Source organism: Coturnix japonica, chromosome 3, assembly GCF_054131305.1.
Source record: "Coturnix japonica strain WE chromosome 3, WE-NBRP24, whole genome shotgun sequence".
In the NCBI taxonomy this organism is placed as follows: Eukaryota; Metazoa; Chordata; class Aves; order Galliformes; family Phasianidae; genus Coturnix; species Coturnix japonica.
The window spans coordinates 86,278,594-86,299,077 of NC_140665.1; the positions used below are offsets into that span (position 1 = coordinate 86,278,594).

Sequence of the window (20,484 nt, forward strand, 5' to 3'; positions counted from 1 at the left end):
GAAGTTAATTAGAACCATCGTCATTGCAGTTTTTCATACTTGACTATTTTCAGCAGCTACCACCTGAAACTTTCCAAGCTGTTTAGAAACTACAAGCTAAACTACTTTCATTTTAGCTGTGAAAAAAAAGGCTACGTTTTCTCCACCTAATGAAAATAGGAAAATTAAAGGAGAAAGCTTTAAGCGAGGTTCACATGAAGTCGAGCCTTAACTTGTGATTGTCTCAGCCTTAAGACAATTCTTTTTACTTCCTGGGCATGATAGAGAAAAAAGCCAACTGCTTTTCTCAGGAATGCAGAGCCTAGTGCAGAATTGGAACAAGACATCTTTTAATAGTAACTACAATGGAAAGCTCAATAGCAAGGCACAGTACTTCATAGATCTGTCAAAATCTATAAAAACTCCACATTTTGGCAGATTAATGTCAAATTTATGCCTTGAGCCAACATGGTTGTCCTCTTTTCAATTCAAAATCTAAATTATCCTCCTTAAGGATTTGCCTATGGCTATAATTCCAATTTAATAACTTTCTTCATGCGATTTCTCGTAGACGATAGAATTAGTTTTAAACGCCAAATATATTTCTTTTTGGTGACTTGAACATTTCAGCCTTCATTTGACCTGTTTCTCTTAACATTATGGAGTTCTGGAGCTATTTAAAATGTTCTGCGGCACAATAGGTTCACAACAATTTCCAGCAGCATCACAGGCTAAACACACAGCAAGAATACTTGAATGACAGATTAGAAAAATCGCTGCCTTAATGGACTCTTCAGGACAATGTGACAAGCCCAATATCATAATTTCTGTTCCCCTTGCAGCTCTCAAGTAATTATGTTTCAGTTAATTTATTTTTTTTTAATCTAAAAAGAAATGTTTAATTAAAAAAGAATCAAGTCATGAATTCATGTATTTGTAAATCAGAGATGCATCATGTAACTCTGCAATAACTAGTAGCCAGAGTCCACATTTATTTTTTCTTCCTTTTTTCCTTCATTTTATTTCCTTCTAATTCTGTTTGGTGGTAGTGAATAAGGTAGATAATTACTCTGATTCATCTTTTACCCTTAACACAAAGCACCTCAGAGCACTTCAAGCAATTGTTAATATTTAAAAAAAAAATAATAAATTAAAAACACAACTAAAAATCAAACCCATAACTTGATATTAAACATAATAAAGAACTGTATAGATCTCATAAAGAAGAACGTTATGGAAATGGCTAACTAATGAAATGTATGTAGTTACCTGTACATCTACACCTATGGTTACTCGTACAGTTCTTGTAAAAAAAAAAAAAAAAAGGTGAAGAATCAAATAAATGAGTTCAAGTAAACCTACAGAGTAAAATAAGTGCATGTGGCAAAGTACCTGTGACGTATGCCTCTGTGAAACTCCCCATTTTCAAGGCTGTGTACATAACTCCTACTAATTCTGAAACTACCTCGTCTTTAAGAATAGTTAGTGTGCTTTTCACATGCCTTTTTATATATATTGAAGAGGGAAACTAAGGACACAGAAGTCAATCTTTAAGTAATGAAATGAAATCTATGCAACTCTCAAATTCCTGCACTTTTTACCATTTTTGTTTTGTTTTTGTTTTTTAATCTCTGGATAGGAGCCTGCAATCTGGAGCATAACATGACATTGTGCTGTGCACAGCCCAGCCACACCAACCTCAGGAAAGGTTTGCTCTGTGACCTGTAAGCCTCTGCCCACCAACCATTAAGGGGCCAAATCCAGAGCTACCCAGAAGGGAATCATCAGCTTGTCTGGACTAGAAGAATGAGGGGGGCTTGGAAATAGAAAAAAATCTCCAAGAAAATTTAAATCAATTTGAAATATACTTTTATATTTTCCTCCCCTGCACAAATTCAGTTTTCTTTCTGTTAGGGAATGCCTGCTTTCCTACAGCAGGTTCATCTGGCAGCCTGCTGGACCATGCACTGCTAAATCCTACTCTGGGCTGAAGGCAACTGAGGGACAGGGCACATATGAGCCTTCTCCTCACCATTTTTACTTGAGAATAGAAAGTCAAGGGGTGTAAGTGTTTAGTTCTGTTCTTTAGCTCTGTTAATGAAGCCAAATAAGAGCTCTAGGAGATGTAATGTAACAGATGAAAAAAGGCTTATTTATTGTTTGTGAAACCATCCCCTGATTCTGAGAAAAAAAGATCAGAGGGAACTCAAATGTGGATTATTTTTTCTTATTTACTAGCTCCTCATACTCCACCTCCGTATGGCTTACTAGCTTTCATTTATTTTCTTTTTAATCAAGATTGCATTCATCATGAATATATATATATATTACATATATATATATATACACACACATATATATGTAATATATTTATATACATAAATATTATATATATATATAAACATATATATTTATTTATATTCATATTCATATTTATATTTATATATATAAATGTGTGTGTGTATGTATGTATTCAAGCTGAAAGATTTCACTGTTTTTGAACTTGATGCATATCAAAACTAGTGGCAACAAAGTTCAGTGGAAAGTCTAGGAAAAAAAATCATTCAGCCAGCCTTCAGTTCCATGGGCAGACAAGTCACTGGGCAAAACCAAGAAGACGACTGGCCTAAAGCATCTCTGAAATGATTTTTCCAAATTTGTTCTTTAAATATCTGCCACCTCTAATCAAATAACATTGAACCTTGATATTCTGTTTTTGATACTCTTGGACTAAATTCTGTTCAGTGTTATTTGTTCTAAAACACCCATTCTTTATTAATATTCTGCTCAACCTTAAACATGCTTTGGGCAAAGGCAGAAAAAACAGATAAACAAGCTGAGGACATTCTTCACTTGCAACTGAATGCTACAGTAAATAATATGGCTAAACAGACACTTCTGGATTAACTTTGATTTCAGCCACAAAGCCCCAGAACTGGTATAATGAATGAGATGTCCATTTAACTTTTAGACCTGGCAAATCTGTGAATAGGAAAGTGCACAGTTCAGTAGGCAATTAACTAACCTGTGAAATGATGCTCATTATGTGGTCAAAGTGTTACCTGTGGAAAATAAGCAGGTCGCCAACCAACTTTCTTGATCAGATACGCTCAGGGTTTAGAATGGTTCACACTCGATTAGCATTTGAGACCCTCTTTTTGTAAACACTTTCTACATGACTACATGCGCCAAATTCCTTCCGTAGCTCTCGCTGCTATGCAAAGATCTGAGAATGCTAATTCTGTTCGGCTCTACACTTCGTCTACCAACAGTATTGGAGACAACATTCTTTTCCCCAGAATACTAAATTACTTTCAGAAATTAAAAAAAAAAAAACAACAAAAAACAACCAACGAACCAATAAAAACATTTTGAAGTTGAGATCTTGCATTACATTGTTTGCAATGATGAACTGGTAGAATAAATAATCAGCTACAGTTTTGGTCCTGAGGTATATCACAAAACTTGAAGCCTATTCAGGTGAATTGCAACAAAACAGTATTCATCATTAACACACACAATGTAAACCAAAGTCTATGCATCGTACTGAAGAATTTGGATACTTCAGTTAGACATGTTAAAGCAGAATTAGAATAAAATAAAACAGAGGCAGAAGGCATGTTTTGACTACTTACTGCAGATTCCTAACTCAGCTGACACCAATTAATACATAGGTGATTCAAAATATGAATCCATGGGTTTAATTCAAAACCAGTGTAAAGCAATTCAGACAAACACTATTAATGTTGCTTTCCACAGAGTGCCTGTTCTTAACCTATTAAGAGTCATATTCTTAACCTACTGAGTTAATACAAGATGTCAGGTATCAGGATGTTTATGAACTGGAGCATAACTCAGTGAAGTAATTAGTACCTCAGAGCATTTGCAGTTCCAAGGGCCTGAGTTCACATCTGAGTGTGAGTAAAAAACAACAGAACTGAAACCCAAACTTTATTCATTTAATAATAGCTATTGCTGCCTCTGTCTACAAAGGGACAGATCCACTCTCCATCTCACCTAAGAAACTACCCTACTGCCCAGAAAAGGAGCACAAGAACTGTACTTCCACAAACATACCCTGAGTGATCAGCCCACTTCCAAGGATCTGCTGCAAGTCAAGGTTCCCTCAGTTTGACCTTGATAGTCACTGCACTTTCTGCCCTTATCCAAAGACTTTGATACAAACTACATAACTTATTCTTCAAGTAAGAACTGGGTCCCTAAACTTTGTCTCTTCTCTTCCTCAATACTCATGAAAAAAAAAATTGTTTTAAAGAAAGCAAATGATTGCTTTGGGCACACTACAGACACAGTCTGGACAAGCTGTCACCACCAAAATGTGTTTTAGAGCAGGCAAACAAAGACATGGAAAATGTGGTGACAAAGGACTTTGGTTAGACCCACAGCATGGGAGATTCTGCTTCAATTGGCTGTTTTTGTGGCACGTTTATCATCCAGATACGTAACCCTGAGGGTCAGATCTCTCATGGTTATGCTATGAGAGCACAGATGGGATTAAGAAAGAATGTAATTACCTGAGTAGTTTGGTAAGAACAATCAGGAAAGGTACTACTGTGCCTTTGGTCACAGTAAACAGCACCATATTTTCTCTTTAGCATGATCATGAAAATTAGGGTAAGATTTTGTATGACATGCTATGAAGTCTCAGCCATTTATTTCATCCTGCTCCCAAGATACACATGCTGGCATTTCCTCCTTTCTCTTTGGGACAGTGATCAATGTGGTGGTCCCACAGGTATCAGCAGACTGGAAAAAGTTTGATTTCATGTATTGCAACAATAGGCATTAGGCATTCCCATGCACATTGGAGCTCAGCTGTCAGACACATTCCTCCATCTAACATGGGAAAATCACTCATTCCTAGTCAATCAGCTAGATTTTGGGATCACTGCTTGGATTTCTTGACACAGACAACCATTGCAATCAGATCTGGCAGCTCAAAACTGTACATAAGTGCTTACAAAGGGCAGAGTGGAAGGAGGTGCTACATTAAAAAATAAATGACTTTGCTTCTATACACAGCATTTCCAAAATTTTTACGTGAACAGACTCTCTATAGTTTTCATAGGTTTAAAAAAATATTAAGTTCCTATGAGAGCTATCAGAAAAACAGTCTTACAGTGTGAGAGTTGAAGAGGACAACATATCCGACTTACCAAAACAAGAGTTGAAAGGTGCCTTGATTGCTACATATACATTTTTAGTTGTAGTAGGGGTGCTGAAATTGTGCTGGGTTAAAGATAGGGATGAAGCAAATATTGCAGGTCAGAAACTTCATCAGGCCAAGTGGCACAGCCATAAAAGGTGCACAAGCTTCTGTGCACAGAGTCTTTTCGACAGGTCACTGCAAATAATCGGTTTTTCATAGACAGAAAACATATCTGGGAAAAGCAGACTTTTCAGTCTTATGGACAAAAGTATAGCAGTAGGAAGACTGACAACTGAAATTAGACAAACGCAACCTTTTCACAACATTTCAATCTCCTAGCACTAAGGGTAATTAAAGATTGGAATGGCTTACCAGGGGAGCTGGTGGACTCGCCATTGCTTGGAGCTTTAGGACGAGAATAGATATCATTGTAAAAGAGATGCTTTAATCCAGCTTCTGGAAGTTCTCAACATGCCCATAACACTTGCAGCTCTGCATTAAGACAATGACTATAATCAAATCTCGTACTTTAGGGTTTCAGCTGATCAACTGCAAGGGTTATAAAGAATTTATTTTTCCTTTGACATAAAAACATACATTTTGGTTTGATTTATGTTCTGGTCTGTCCCTGAAGTAGCAGAGATTTCCCACATCTACATAAAACACAGAGAAAGTTGATACTGAGGACAGAGGTGATAGAGAAAGTACCTTTCCTTAGTCCAAGCAGTCATATCCTAATGTGAGTTTGCTTTCTTTGAGTTTGAAGCCACCTGGATGCAAACCCCTTCTGTAGTGCAAACTATGTGATAGGTCACTGCTGAACCAGGTTTGATTTACATGCCCAGAAAAGGGACTAGCGCTCATTTCCCTCAGCACTGCACTACTGCAGCTACATGATTTCTGGAAAGGAGCCTTCACATTCTTGGCCCCTGCAGAGCACTGGCACAGGGTCAGATGGAAAACTATTGGGTTTTGTTAATCAATCTTGCTGGATGGGCTCAAAGGGAGAAAAGATGAGATAAACAGAAAACTCTATGGATTTGTTTTGCTTGTTCAGGGTGAGATTCACATCATACATTAATACACTAGGATCATCTGGGCACATATCATCTAATTAACTCATTGATATCAAAGAAGTGTAAGTAGCTCCTTCATTCTTTCTGTCTCCTGAAAACTAACATGTCTAACGAGTTATAATATCCATGCATGAATGCCAGGATGGATTTAGTTGTCTGATTTCCATTACAACTAGACACCTAAGCATACCTTTTAGCATTTAATTTAGTTACAACTGTAACTATAAAACCTTCAATATAATAGCAGAATACTGTCATGACTTGGGATATACCAGAATACTGACTTAATTATTAAATGCTAGTAAAGTAGAAGACAAGACAGGACATTCTGCTGTCATCACAGCTCTGTGTGAAAAGAGTAAGTCTGTAAAAAAAAGCAAAAAATGAGAAATGATTCTTCTAGTGATTTCCAAGAGTTGCACAGCGGCATCTTCTCTCTGTGAGTCTCCAAATGAGAATCTATTTAAGCCAAACCCCATGTTTCCAGGCTTTTGTTCTTCACAGCTACCTGTACTATTTTTCTACATCCCTTTGACAATGAGTATGATTCAAAGATTTTTCTGTCTGTGCTAACCAATGGGCCATTTGATGGAGCTATGCACAGCTAAGCCTGGAATACAATACAGCAGTATAATTCACCTGTCCTGTAATTCAGGACATCTTCCACATAGAATAAAGATGATTTCTCTTTCCCATAATTCTATAGCATTCATATTAGTGTAAGGCTCTGTTGTCAGAATTGGTCATATTTGCTATGTTAGGATCGCCATAGTTCAAAATAAGAATCAGACATACCACAATAGCACTATCTGGTACCATAAAGTACTTATATTTAAAGAAAAAAAAAAAGAGAGAGAGAGAAAGAAAAAAAAAGAAAGAAAAAAGAAAAAAAAAGAAAGAAAAAAGAAAAAAAAAAAAAAGAAAGCAGAATCAATTTTAAAAAAAAAGAGGGAAAAAAAGATACATTGCTGCTGCTCCTCTCCATGTTCCTCTCAGTGATGCACGCATATATCTGATAGCAATCATGAAAATCAGATACACACAATGTCTGTCTAAGGCAGTACATTATCCCAAGAAAATTATGACTCACATCAATCCACACTACCCAGAGTCTCTCTCCTCATCTAGGATAAACATGGCAAAATCTGCACTTGGAGTGTTTGACTTTTTGAACAGGCATCACTTGGACTGTTGTTGTACTTGAGTATAAATAGCCCTGACAGACTGTAGTCAGATCTGCTCAGCACTGCAAACAAATTCCATGATGAACTTATAACCTTTATTTATTTATTTAATATTATTTCTTCTACTGAGATTCCTACAGCATACCCAAAGCTGGCAATGCACAAAACACTTGGAAAACCTGAAGTGAAGCTACTGTCACAAGAATTTTAAAGAATACTCTTTAAAGGACAATTGAAGGAGGAATATCATATTATGCAGTAGATAAATTAGAAGCCAATTACATAACAAAGATCAGTACATTTATAATAACAAATGCCATCACAAATTGTGTTAAAAACATCTTTGGGAAAATAAAATTATGCCTTAGTTTATACAACCTGTTAATTGGAAGAAATTCAAGAGAGGATTTTGATCAGAGGAAGCATCTGCACGTTTGCGAAACGTAAGATTTGTATTATCACAGATTTCTCATTTATGTTCTTACTGAGACAAAATTTTTACTTGGGAGATACAGAAATTCATGCAGTTACTGAGCACCAAATTATCCTCTCTTATATTTCTTCTGAGTAACTCCCCAACTCAAAAGTTTTGAATTGTTACATTACTATGGCTGCAAGAATTGACAGCTTTTAATTAATCAAGTGGCCTGCTTTTAAAGTTAATTTCCATGCAGCATAAAAAATAACATAATTAACATAATTGTGTTCTCTCTCATTCTTAATTCTCCTCTGAAAATGATTCTCTTATTGTTCAAAACCCATTTCCCATACATTTGTAATAGGAGAACAGATAACTATCATAATTCTTGAAACTTAGCTTTCCTTAGCCAATATAGGGTGCTTTTATTTTGCTTCTCAGAATCATGTGTCAGTTTGAATAAAAAAATATTTTCATTAGGATTTGATATTTTGGATCAATGCTTTTACTCCCTTGGTTAGTTTAATATCAAAGATACTGTAGTTAATATTTAAAGCAGGCTTTTAATTCTATTTTTTCTCAACTAGTGCACGTAATAGCTCTTTCTTCTTCAATTATCTATAGCTTCAAATAACAACACCATTTTGACAGGTAACAAAATGCTGTAAGAACCACACAGATTAAATTTTAATCCCACCCCTCCCTCCCGATAAACTGAAAAAAAGTGACTTAAGACACACAAATGAAATCTAATCTAACTGTCAACTTTACCTGGAAATGCATGCCCTGTTAGAGAATCCAAATCTGAAATTAAAACAGTGAAAAAATCATCTTTAATTTGACATTAAAAAACAAACAAAAAACAAACCTGGCACCAAATATGACATTATTACTAATAGCAATTTTGAATCAAAGATATGAAGAACAAAGATATTACACTCAGCATTGCATTATATAGTTTTCCTACTCCATCATTTTGTACAGAGCTAAAGATGAAAGTCTTGAATATTGCAAGAAATTTCTTTTATTATTATAAGACAAACAGCTATTTTTTTACATTTTTACACTTTTTTAAATAGACATCTTTCAGAAGCTCATACTTTGAGTATAAGTACTTGTTTTCATTTCAGATATATGATCAATAACAAGAAATCTGCAGAACACTTTTTAAATCATAGCAATTTAAATGGAAGACTTTCTATCTTGACTGCCAAAAATATGACTTCCCTTTGACTATTCCAGTGCTCATTCTTATAGACTTTTAAAAAATTACCTGTTTTAAAAATATGAGTGCAAAGGAAAAGAGAACTGAGGGTACTCCTGCTGACACTGAGTACCATAAATATATGTTAACACTACCTAGAAAAACAGTAGCTTACAATCTAGGCATCTTATAGAAGCACTGTGAAATTCATTTGTCTTAAAAAAAAGCTTTTTCCTGCAACCATCAACAGATACAAGTTCTTAGTTACTGACTGATGCCACAGAAATTCTAAATTTAGTGTAATACAATTACTGACTGTCAGTATCAGTGGGGAAGTGTCTACCAACAAATTCTTCTTGTACTGAAAGGCAGGAGGAAATTTATTTCTGTTCAAAGCAGAAAAATGTCCTAATGACTAAGAATATGCTCAATATTATAAGAGAACATTGGGAAGAACAACCTAAGATGTGTCAAATGTGGTAGAGAGAATGGCTTTCCAAAATCCAAGATAGTGAACACAGGTGGGATGCCAGGAAAAGGCTCTTCACTGGCAGGGTGTTTGGGCAGTGGCACAAGCTGCCCAGGGCAGTGGTCATGACACCGAACTGCCGGAGTTCAAAAAGCATTTGGACAGTGCACTCAGTTGTAGGATCTGATTTTGGGTTGGTTCAGTGTGAAGCTTGAGATTCTATGATTCTATAACACATCACATTATTTAACACTCAAATATGTGGGGTCAAGAGCTTTATCACATCAAACGTTATCCCAAGCGACAGCAGAAAGAAAAGCAAATCTCAGCATTTTTACTTCTAGAGCCTGAGATAAAATCATGCTGTGGCCTCATAAACCCCCCCTCAAAAGCACATTATGCATAAAGGCAGTATCTAGCTGTGCAGGGACTGCTCTCTGCAAGCACTGAGACTGGATGCATCCACCACACAAATCTGAATCATCCCAAACAACCTCGTAATACTTGAATTGCCCAAACTGCTGTCACTGTGCACATGCTGCGGCTGCACATCCTGCCACTACACTAATGTGTTTGAGAACATCTGCTCTGTGTCATTTTACCGATGCAAGTGTCCTTATGCAAATTCAAGGAAAAGAACATGAGAAGAAAAAAAAATGTCATCTTTAGAAGGCTTTAGATTTAAAGGAAAAACAACAAAAAAGTGGGATTTATTTCTCAAGTGTGCATGCACAGCTTGAGACTTGCAGCTGAAATGACTAAAAGTGCTGTTCTGAAAACAATGCAGATAAATTGGTCAGGCTCTTGTCTCAGCATATGGCAGAACTACTGTGTGACACTACAGGTTAAGCTGAAGATGTGAGTGGTGGATGTGTTTGTTTTCTTACAGGTCAACATACACTAGGTGAAAAGACAATTTGTCACCCAAGCACACATCCTGTGTGAACTTTCAAATAAAATCAGACCTACTTTACTAGCTGAAACAAAAGAAGTTCACGGGGTTTTGGACTCAGAAATCATGATCCTCATGGCCCAACTCCATCATTGCATTTCACTAAGAGTGATATGAGCAGACAGAGCAAAGGAAGGCCATGCAGAATTTCCCACAGAACGATAAAGAGTGTGCAGCACTTTCCTGCTAGACTTCAGTATGTGCAGTTGCTGTAGTTGCACTGGAATTAAACCTTTGAGGTGGCAGAAACAACTGGGCTATTCAGGCTCTGCCATAGGACTGCTTCTACTATTCTTTAGATTCAAAAAGCAGGAGAAAACTCAACATTTTCTGTTACTGTTCTCAGGTTTTTGGACTGATTTTCAATTAAGTAAGTTTGGTCAGGTGGAATCCAATTTTCCTCCATTCTGTTTATCCCATGAATGCCCTAGTATTGTAGCATTCACTTTAATTTTCATAAACAAGACTTTCTAATCAAAGAGCAGGAATATGAGAGGAAGTACATGCAAACAAAACACATTTCTAGCCCATTTCAAGGGAAAAATAGCTGCCATGTCCACAGGAGCAATTAGCAATGAATTACATTCATGTAGTCTATATCTGATCCATACTATAATTAATTTATCTAAGTAGAAATTAGCAGTGATTTAAAGACAAAGTTGACTTCCATTTATACTATATGGTATGATTTTTAAAAAGGAAAGAGGATGTACTTCTCGGCAAGCTGCATCTCTGGTATGCCGCAGTGATTTCATTAGCTTAGGGCAACAGACATTGGAGATGGCACAAGCTTTTTATGCCAATAAGCTAATTGTTTTTTCTTAGAGCTGATTAGCAAAGATGAAGTCCTGTCTATGCCTTGCCTCCAGGGCCCTGTTCTTCCTATTTAAAAAAAAAAAGAAAAGAAAGTACACTGCACAATAATCCAGCACACAACCTTTGACTTCCACCCGCACGGTACCCTTAGCACTGTGCTTACAGCAAAATGCCAAAGCACAGCACAGCTGCTTTCTTCAGTGACACCGCTGACAGGCGTCGGCAGAGTGCCAACACCAAAGAAGTGGAAGGGACAATTTTTAGGTACAAGAGAAAACATTTAAGGTGAGGAACACATTTAAGTCATTTAGCATTAAAGGCTCTCCATGCAACTGTCAGTGAGATGATGAAACCACCTCTGAGAACTGGTACCGGCTCATAAAGGTTAGGAGAAGTTAAATGGGTTCTAAATTACGCTCTTTCAAAAAAATGAAAGTTTTCTTCCTGCTTCTCAGTGATTCAGATATATTGCCAATGGAAGCTGAACCTGTCTTTGCTAAGCTTCCCCAGTTGGACTCAATCTTGTTTCACTAGAATCCCATAACTGGACCACAGAGCTCTGGAGCCATTGTGGAGGTGCAGAGCACATGGACTATGTATTCAACAAACCGTACATTTTCTATGAACCACAAGCAAGGTGAAGACTGGCCCCTCATAAAAGGGGAATATGAAAGAAGTAAAAAGGCTGCTCATAAAGGAGAAAGTGGAGTTGACACACAGCTGCAGTGGGTAAAGATGGGAGACAGCTTTTACAATAAGCTCATTGAAAAACATTGGCATATAATTCCTAATATTGAACTGGACCGTGTGTTTGGAAGCATCCAGGTTCAGTTAGTCACTACCCAAGGCTAAAGCCAATACCTAACTAGAAGTAGATAAGCAGTTCTTTTCATTAGCCTCTAGAGGGGGAAATTTTCCTTCAGCTTCAGAAATTATGTGTGCTGCTCACTAAAAAGTTCTTGCAATTAAGGGAGTTCTTATACAGTCCCACTCCACTGCCTACCATTTTAGGGCCACTGTGCCCCCAGCCTACTGCAATAAAACCATTTTTAGCCTATTGCTTATTTTCACTGATTTATGATATTGCATTAATTTGCCACTAATCCTGTTAACAGCCAAAGTATCATTTTTTATGTGAATGTAAATCCTTTATGAGTTTATTCCCCTGACAATAAAGAAGAAAAGGAATGACCTTAAAGATTGCACTTAGGAATTCATAACTGTAGAGTCACCACCTTATAGTCCCACTGCCTAATTGTTGTACTGGTTGTTGGAACAGATTTTTCACTCTAGAAGATAAATCAAAGAAAAAAAAAACAAATAGATGAACAGATAGTTATGAAAACCTAACAATATGGCATTACAAAACCTATTTATTACTCTGATTCATCTTAAGACCATTGATATATTGACTACAATGTGTCATATTGAGACAGGTCAACCTCATCTAAAGTGATAACCAGGGTGTAATCTGGCTTCATTTCTTTTATTTGATATCATTAAGAGTGATGTTCAAATTTGCATTTCCTCAGTAGAGTTGTCTACATGTCAGTTCAGTACCTGAAATTCCATTAGCTTTGGTGAAGAAGTAGCTGAAATGCAACCAAACCGCCACACTGAAAACTAAAGATCATACATAGTCAGTTGCATTAGAACAGCTGTATCTATTGACAAGATCTGTAAGTAGTGGGAGCTTAGACAGCTGTTCACATAACCTATACTATAAGCATTTGGAGCTGTATATAACCCTGAGAATATCTTCAGGGATGGATTTCTAATCTGAGATTGATGCAATGATTTAGGAATGAAATTATAGCTTTTTTGATGTTGGTAAATCTGAAATCCTCAGATCTCTGAGGATCATTTCCAAACAAAAGCAAACTTTGTGCTGTCAGCCTCCAGAGCATTAGTCATTTTCTACAGGTTCTTAAAGTCACGCGATAGTTATATAGTATGATGCTTGCAGGCTTAAGCTTTGCCTTCTGGTTTAATGTAACACAATGTCTGGTTTAATGTGCCTTCTTATCTAATGGATACAAACTGAAGCACAGGAGGGTTCTGTCTAAATACAAGGAAACTTCCACTGTGCAGGTGACTGGCACAGCTTGTGTCCTCAGCACCTACAGAAATCACTCACATAAGCTCACTCAGAAGGCACTTGTACGGCAGTGCAGCCTCTGCCTCCCTGTGCAGTATGGTTTAGCAGAAGCAGCTAGTGGCAGAGCAAAAATCCTATTATTCCAGATATCCATGGATAGGAGCTGGTAATACTACCAACAGCAAAATGCTCTTAAAACATTCCATTCAAAATAATACGATAAAAGTGGAGAATATGCTTCCAGATTTCCTAAAGCATCCTACTAAAACAAAAAAGCTCTTAAAATGTAGGTGTTTTTCTTTTTAAATTATTTTGCATTCTCTTCCTTTGCATTGCAAGTATTAATTACAAACGTTCCAGGTTTCCTTAGAGAAACCTCATTTCTGTGCTGTTGGGACTGTATTTACTATCTTGTGTTAAAATACCACCACTCTGTGTAAGGAACAAAAGTTCACATTACATTCAGGAAAAACAAATATATATAAGTATCCAAAAATATTTGGGATAGTGGCAAGGATTGTTTGTAGACATATCCTCCAGTCTAATTTCATGCTCCTTCAGTAGGACGATAGTGGGTAACATGATCCAGAGCAAAAAAAAAAATAAAATACCTGGCTTAAGCCAGCTGAACTAAATCATGGTCTGCTCCTCACAATACTTTGCTTTTCTTAATTTCTTTGTCTCACTTTCAAAAAGTAAAGAAAAACAACCATCAATATCAAAGCCAGCTTCCTTACATTCTGAAAGCCATCGTTAATGCATTTTCTCCTCATCTTAAACAAGCTGCCTGCTTCATGTTTCCAAGTATAATAATGGCCTCAGGACTGCTTTATCCAAACTCAATACAGGGTTTTAAAATAACACCTTAAAATACATTGTAGATTGTATAGCTGCAGACAGCCATCTCTAGATCAGAACACTAACGCTTTCCAAAGCAGCTTTCACCAGGAACCTCATGGCACACTCAGGCAGAAATCCCAGCTCTGGTTCTCTGCTCAGCTGGGGAGCTGCACCCACTCCATTCCACTGCACAGATTTATTTAGGCATCACTCAGCAGTTCTTGGATACTGGTGATAAAGGATGCTGTCAGCCCTGTAGGTGTGATTCAGAACCCCCTTCAGTTCACCACAGCCTCAGTGCCCTCAATGCCATGTCCTCAATGTACTGAGGACTACAACAAGCATGCTGTTCTCACTGCTTGTAGTGAACCCAATCACAGAATCACAGCATGGCCTGGTTTGAAAAGGACCACACTGATCATCTAGTCTCAACTCTCCTGCTATATGCAGGGTCACCAACCACCTGACCAGGATGCCCAGAGCTACATCCAGCCTTGCTTTGAATGCCTCCAGGGATGGGGAATCCACAACCACTCTGAGCAGCCTATTACAATGCCTTGAGGAAGGTATGCTACCGTGGGCAGTGCTACAGCTCCTAAATCTGGCTCCAGTCTACCATGTACATATATGAAACAACCACAAAGTTCAAAGAAATTTTCCTATGAAACATAAACCAAAAGAATATTCACACTTTTCCCTTCCACTTCTTCAGCTGGTTTAGGCATGGAAGAGAGATAATAATTATTTCATTAAGCTATATTAACTTCTTACTGTGCCGACAAACATTTTTAATCTGAGAAAGACTTATGAAATGATGTACAGCTGGTTGAAAAATTAACAACTGACCTGCAAGAAAGGCTTAATTCTAACTGATTTCTCTTAAATACATCTGTAAACTTGGCATAGTGGTGTCAGGTCTAAAATATGCACAAATCTAGAATCTGTGGCACTGCTCTCAGTACAGCACTATTCCTGAGCTAATGACCGACACCTAAGAAGTCAGCTTAGACCCAAAGCTAAAAGTGTATAGGATCTCTTGCTGAGAAGAATAACTCTTTCCTCTCTGTCTAGAGAAGATGACTCAGACATATCCCACAACACAACTTCCCAGTCAAGAAGGCTGCTAAAACAGACAGCCACAGGCTTATACTTGCATAAACTCTGAGATTCTGTTATTTGCTGGGGAATACAAAAAAGCTGGTAGAGGCTGGGTCCAGTTGAGTTTGACCTACATGTTAAAATACACCATTCTTACAAGTAAAAAAAGATAATTAAAATAAATAAAAAAATAAAAAAATAAAAAATATATAATTATGCATATATTTATAAATAATACATTATTTATATATTATATTTATAGTATATTTTATGTATGTGTGTGTTTGTTTTTGCATTAATTTGGATTTTGCATTAATTTGGATCATATGAATTCCACAATTCTGGAGTAGCAATGGGATTACACATATCACAATATGGGTTCACCATGTCTCTCAAAAATAACAAGCTGTCAAATTTTCCACACCAGAGAACCACAGAACAGCTGAACTAAAAAATATGCTAAATTAAAAAAATATAGAGGAAGTAAAAAATCAACCCAGCTGTTCGTGTAAAAGCTGAGGGGTTTGTGAAATCTCCTGATGCAATTAGAATCATAGAATCACCAAGGTTGGAAAAGACCTAAAAGATCATCCAGTCCGACTGTTCACCTACTACCAATAGCTCCCACTAAACTACGTCCCTCAACACAACATCCAGTCGTTCCTTGAACACCCCCAGGGTCAGTGACTCCACCACCTCCCTGGGCAGTCCATTCCAGTGCCTGACCACCCTTTCTGAGAAGTAATATTTCCTAATGTCCTGGAAGCAGGCACTGGGAAGATCCAGGAGTCTTAGACAGAGCTATTAGTCTACAATAATAATAAAAAAAATTGGGGTTTCTGAGTACTAAACTGGAAAATAATAAATCTGCTCAGTTTTATTTCAGACTCTTTCTAAATCTGCTTTCTGCATGAGAAAGGCAAGAAATCCTGTGAAATGCAACTGTTCCACTTCACACTGCTATTCATGTCAAACACTATGACATGTCTTCCGGAAGGTGCTTCCTCGTGTTGTCAACTTCTTTCAGTTTATCTCATTCTCTCTCTCTCTCTCTCTCTCTCTCTCTTTTTTTTTTTTTTTTTCTTGGAATTGCCTCTTTTCTTACACTTTCCCAATTTTTGTGACTTTGGATTTTTGCACTGAAATTTATATAAATGTAAGCTCTCCAATTGGCAACTGCTTCTAACAAAAAAAACCAAACAATTCTCTCTCATTTTCACCTCAGCATCTACTTCCCTTCCCCTAACTCATCTCAAATTGCTTTCAAGTTTGTGCTCAGCTTGCCCTGCTCTATCATATATCATTCATTATCTTCCGCTGGCCAAGCCAAGAATATCTTTTTGTATTCATTCTTCTGTCTTTTTCTTTTTGTCAAATAAAATTGGGCAGTGGTTATTAAACAATCTTTCAAGACTTAGATGCCTTGTTTGGCTTCAGAGATATCAAATAACTATTTTATAAATTGACATGTAAGAGCACAGCGTTGAGCCTTATATTACACAGCTGACTCAGTGACTTACTAAATATTAGGACAATTCCTGCTGCACTAATCAAGCTGAGCCTTCAAAGTACATTAGAATTGCAAAACCCTGTAGTGACTTAAGTACTTTAATAAAAAAATAATCATTAAAAGTGCAGGCAGTGAAGCATTTCCACAAGGCACGCTCAGGCGTTTGCCAACAGATAATGCCTTTTCAGAAGGAAAAGTTAGCAATTTGGCACAGGAACTGCATACGTTTTGAAATCTCCAAAACCGGTATAGGAGAGAGACTGCTTAGTGATGGAGAAATGCTTCTACATACAAGAAGATAGGCAAAGAAAAAAAGAGGGAGGAAGGGAGGAAAAGGGGGGAGGGGAGAGGGTAAGAGGAAAGAAAAAGGTTTTAAAATGTTAATTTAAAAAAAAAACAAAAAAGCTAAAACCTGATTTTCTAGATGAAAAGCATATCACAAGCATAAGGACTAGAAGATTATATGGCTGAAACTGAAAGCAAGAGAAATCTGTTGTAAATGGTACTGGACTTGAAACTGATAATTCTAAAACTAGTGAAACTACACACATAAGTAATGCTGTCTGGTATGAATGCTGCTTCACATTATTTCAAAGAATAATTGGACAGAGCTCTCAGGGCTTGTAAATCATTGAAGCTAAAACAGATTATTTTGTCATGGAACATGAGTACACCGAAGGACATTTAAAGTTTACATCAGGTCAAGAAATACTTGGACTTCTTTGAGAAAAATATCCTTATGGCATTCAGCTGTAAGATGTGCACATGGATGAAATCAGCTCTCCTTGCAAAGTGTTTCCTTAGTTTTCACCTGTGTCTTAGTTTAGAAAACTAGGGTGACTTGAAAAGCTCTCTTTGGACTCTGGAAATGAAGAAAAAATTTCCTTAATATTTTGAAGGCAATCAGTTTGATACAGATGTTAAAAAATTATGCTGCAGAAAAAATGTAACTGCTGCTTTGTTTTTATTTTCTCGTCAGACTCACTGCTTCTTCAGACTTTATGTTCAGTTAAACCTTCCCAAGCCTGTGGCAATGTCTGAGGAGATGGTGTTAAAATTAATTAGATCTTTGAAAACGTTTCGGCACAGGCCTGCTTTTAACAAGTCTTCTCAAGAGTGACGTCAATGAGATGAGCACCAGGTGCAATCTTTCCTTCTGCCCTGTCACATTACAGTATTCAAGATATAGATGGATTCTGGGGTAGGCTTGTGAAAGACAACTTCTTGGGTGAAAATGTTACAACGACTTTTAATGGTAAAACTGATATGATTTCAATAGCAGAAGTAAAAATAAAGACAGAAAGTCACAATTTGTTTCTGTGAGCATTAAGGACCTAGAAGGAAATAAGAGCCATGCCAAATCAACACACCATTGAAGTTCAGAACTTGAAATAAGCTATTTAATTTCACACACTCCCCACAACAAAGAAATGTAGAAACTAGCCAAGTTTCCAAAGGATGCAGTGGAAATTAGGAGAATTTCTGAATTCCAAGCAACTTATGGGGCGCTGAACAAGAAGCACAAATGCCTTGGCTTATTAATGTTGGAAACAGAAGCAAAGGTGAGCACACTGCAGAGGTCCGTGCTGGTTCCACACATAGTGACCATGGTCACGAAATAGTAAGCTCATGACACGCTGTATCTGAGCTAATAAACTCAGCTGTAGTCCAATGTCATCTGAACATATCTACAATGCTTCAGGGCCCAAGCTGACAAGTCCATATCTTGCCAAGCTGTTGCCTTCATTGCACATCTTTACCTGAAAGGAAGTCTTTATTGAAATAAAGAACTAAAAAATTAAAATTCAGAGAACTTGCTTTTCTAACTAACTGGCCTCTTTCTATGGCCAGAATGGAGGGAGAAAAGGACTGTGACCGTTATTAAAAAGACCACGGGAATGGGTCAACAACCTGTAACACAAAGCAGCATGCAATAACAATGTCCTTGACAATGTGGTGTTCATGTCTCCTGAACAATTCTCTGCTTCTGAAGTGCTGAGTTAAGAAAGCTGTCAGTGCTTTCAGTGATAGATGCCAGTGGTGGATTAGAAATGACTGCAAGATTTTCTTGGATTTCACAGGGGCAAGAATTGCACTGAATTGTGAAAGGGAAGGAAGGATGGAAGGAAAAGAAAGGGGAGGGAGGCAGAAGGGAGGGAAGGAAAAGGAAGGGGAAGGGGAAGGGAGGGGGAGGAAAAGAAGCTGGGGGAGGGAGAGAGGGGGGGGAGGGACAGAGGGAGGGAGGGAAGGAGGGAAGGAAAAAGGAAGAGAAAAAGAAAAAGAAGAGAGGAAGGGAAGGGGAGGGGAGGGAAAGGGAGAACAACACATGAAATAGGAAATTAGATTTCATGGGAAAAAGTTTGCAATAATGTAATTAAAATCTCTGTGCACAAGGGAATGAAGTTAAAGCTGAACTGGCTTTTGCCCATAGGCAGTTCCACTTTTGATTGCTTCCGTCGGTTGATTTAACATTCCTTCAGCTGAGTTTTGTGCAAGTGTGTTTTCACATGGAATATAACCAGAGGAGAAAAATTATTTCTGGATGTATAACACAGTGAAGTCAGTGGAATTGTTCCAGTACAGAATATGGTTCACCATCAAATGTGCTTGATTTGACTGGCCTTAAATATTCAAATATTAAATGAAATATCTACCCTTTAATGCTGAGTATGCCTGTTTTGAATGTTGTTACACAATGCATGGACTCATAAGTAAAACAGTGCAAAGAGGTTTCCACATCTACACCCAGGATATGTATCTGATATATATCTGTGAGCTGAAAGGTAATTCTGGGCAACAACATGCAAGTATGCGAGCAGCCAAATTCTCATGGGTTCCTTCCATTCTGATTAATTCCATTTTGGCCTTGAAAAGCTTTTCCAAGGAAAATGACACAGAAACTGCTTGGTTCTCTGGGCAGCCTTAGCAAATCAGAAGTTTCAAATGGAAGCAACAGACTTATCAGAATGCTATTAAATAAATGCATTTGAAGACAAATGTGTAAATCACCTTTTATAAATGATGAACAATAGCTACACTCAAGTTCAGCATAACTACACTTATAGTCTGCACTATACTATGTACTTTGCATATACTGTATACAATACAAGTCTGGAAATCTGCCATAAACAAAATAAATGAAATTTTGAAGTTTCCAAAACTCACAAGTCTGTGACAGTCCATTGATAAGGATGTCAACAACTGCTTCTGTTGGCAATGCTGATTGACTTCAGCAGCCTGGCTTTGTAATTTCATCTCCTTGCATGTCAGGAAACGTAAAAGTAGTAAAAAATGCATTGTCAGAGATGTAAAAACAAATAAAAGTAATAACAGGAAGGAAAAAGGCAGTCAAAACAACTTCTGATTCATGTCTCTGTGTTAAACTTTGTATTTAACATGACACAATCAAGCTCTGTGAGAAGGTTGATTGTTGGTACAGAAAAACAGTTTTCCCTACCCTTGCTCAGAAGGACTCAGCTTTTTTAGGCACTTATCAGTGTAATTATTTTGAGGAAGAGAAGTTATGTTTTACGTGTCCCCAAAATTTTGATTTTGGAGTGATTTAGTTGCTAGATAAACTATTGCACTGATGTAAAGTGGAAAGGATAATATCCATCTTTAACATTTCTTAGTTTAATTGTCTTACTGCAGCTGAATATGACACGCAATG

The 20,484-nt window shown here is 37.2% G+C and overlaps 1 protein-coding gene across 39 annotated transcripts in view; it reads right to left on the reverse strand.

Annotated features, from left to right (window-relative positions):
* The window catches only part of DLGAP2 (DLG associated protein 2), a 440,056-nt gene that overhangs the window by 146,720 nt on the left and 272,852 nt on the right, over nucleotides 1-20,484 (reverse strand). For 20 of the 39 annotated variants that reach the window (XM_085542130.1, XM_085542131.1, XM_032443247.2 and 17 more), the window contains one exon: nucleotides 8,599-8,631. The exons of 10 other annotated variants lie outside the window; for them this stretch is intronic. Coding sequence is in view for 10 of the 29 variants with exons in the window: in XM_032443247.2 (XP_032299138.2) it covers nucleotides 8,599-8,631 (33 nt within the window). In the remaining 19 variants the exon portion in view is untranslated. Of the gene's footprint in view, nucleotides 1-5,521; nucleotides 5,642-8,598; nucleotides 8,632-20,484 lie in introns of all 39 variants that reach the window. 9 more of the 39 variants (XM_085542128.1, XM_085542127.1, XM_085542126.1 and 6 more) reach the window with 1 other exon arrangement.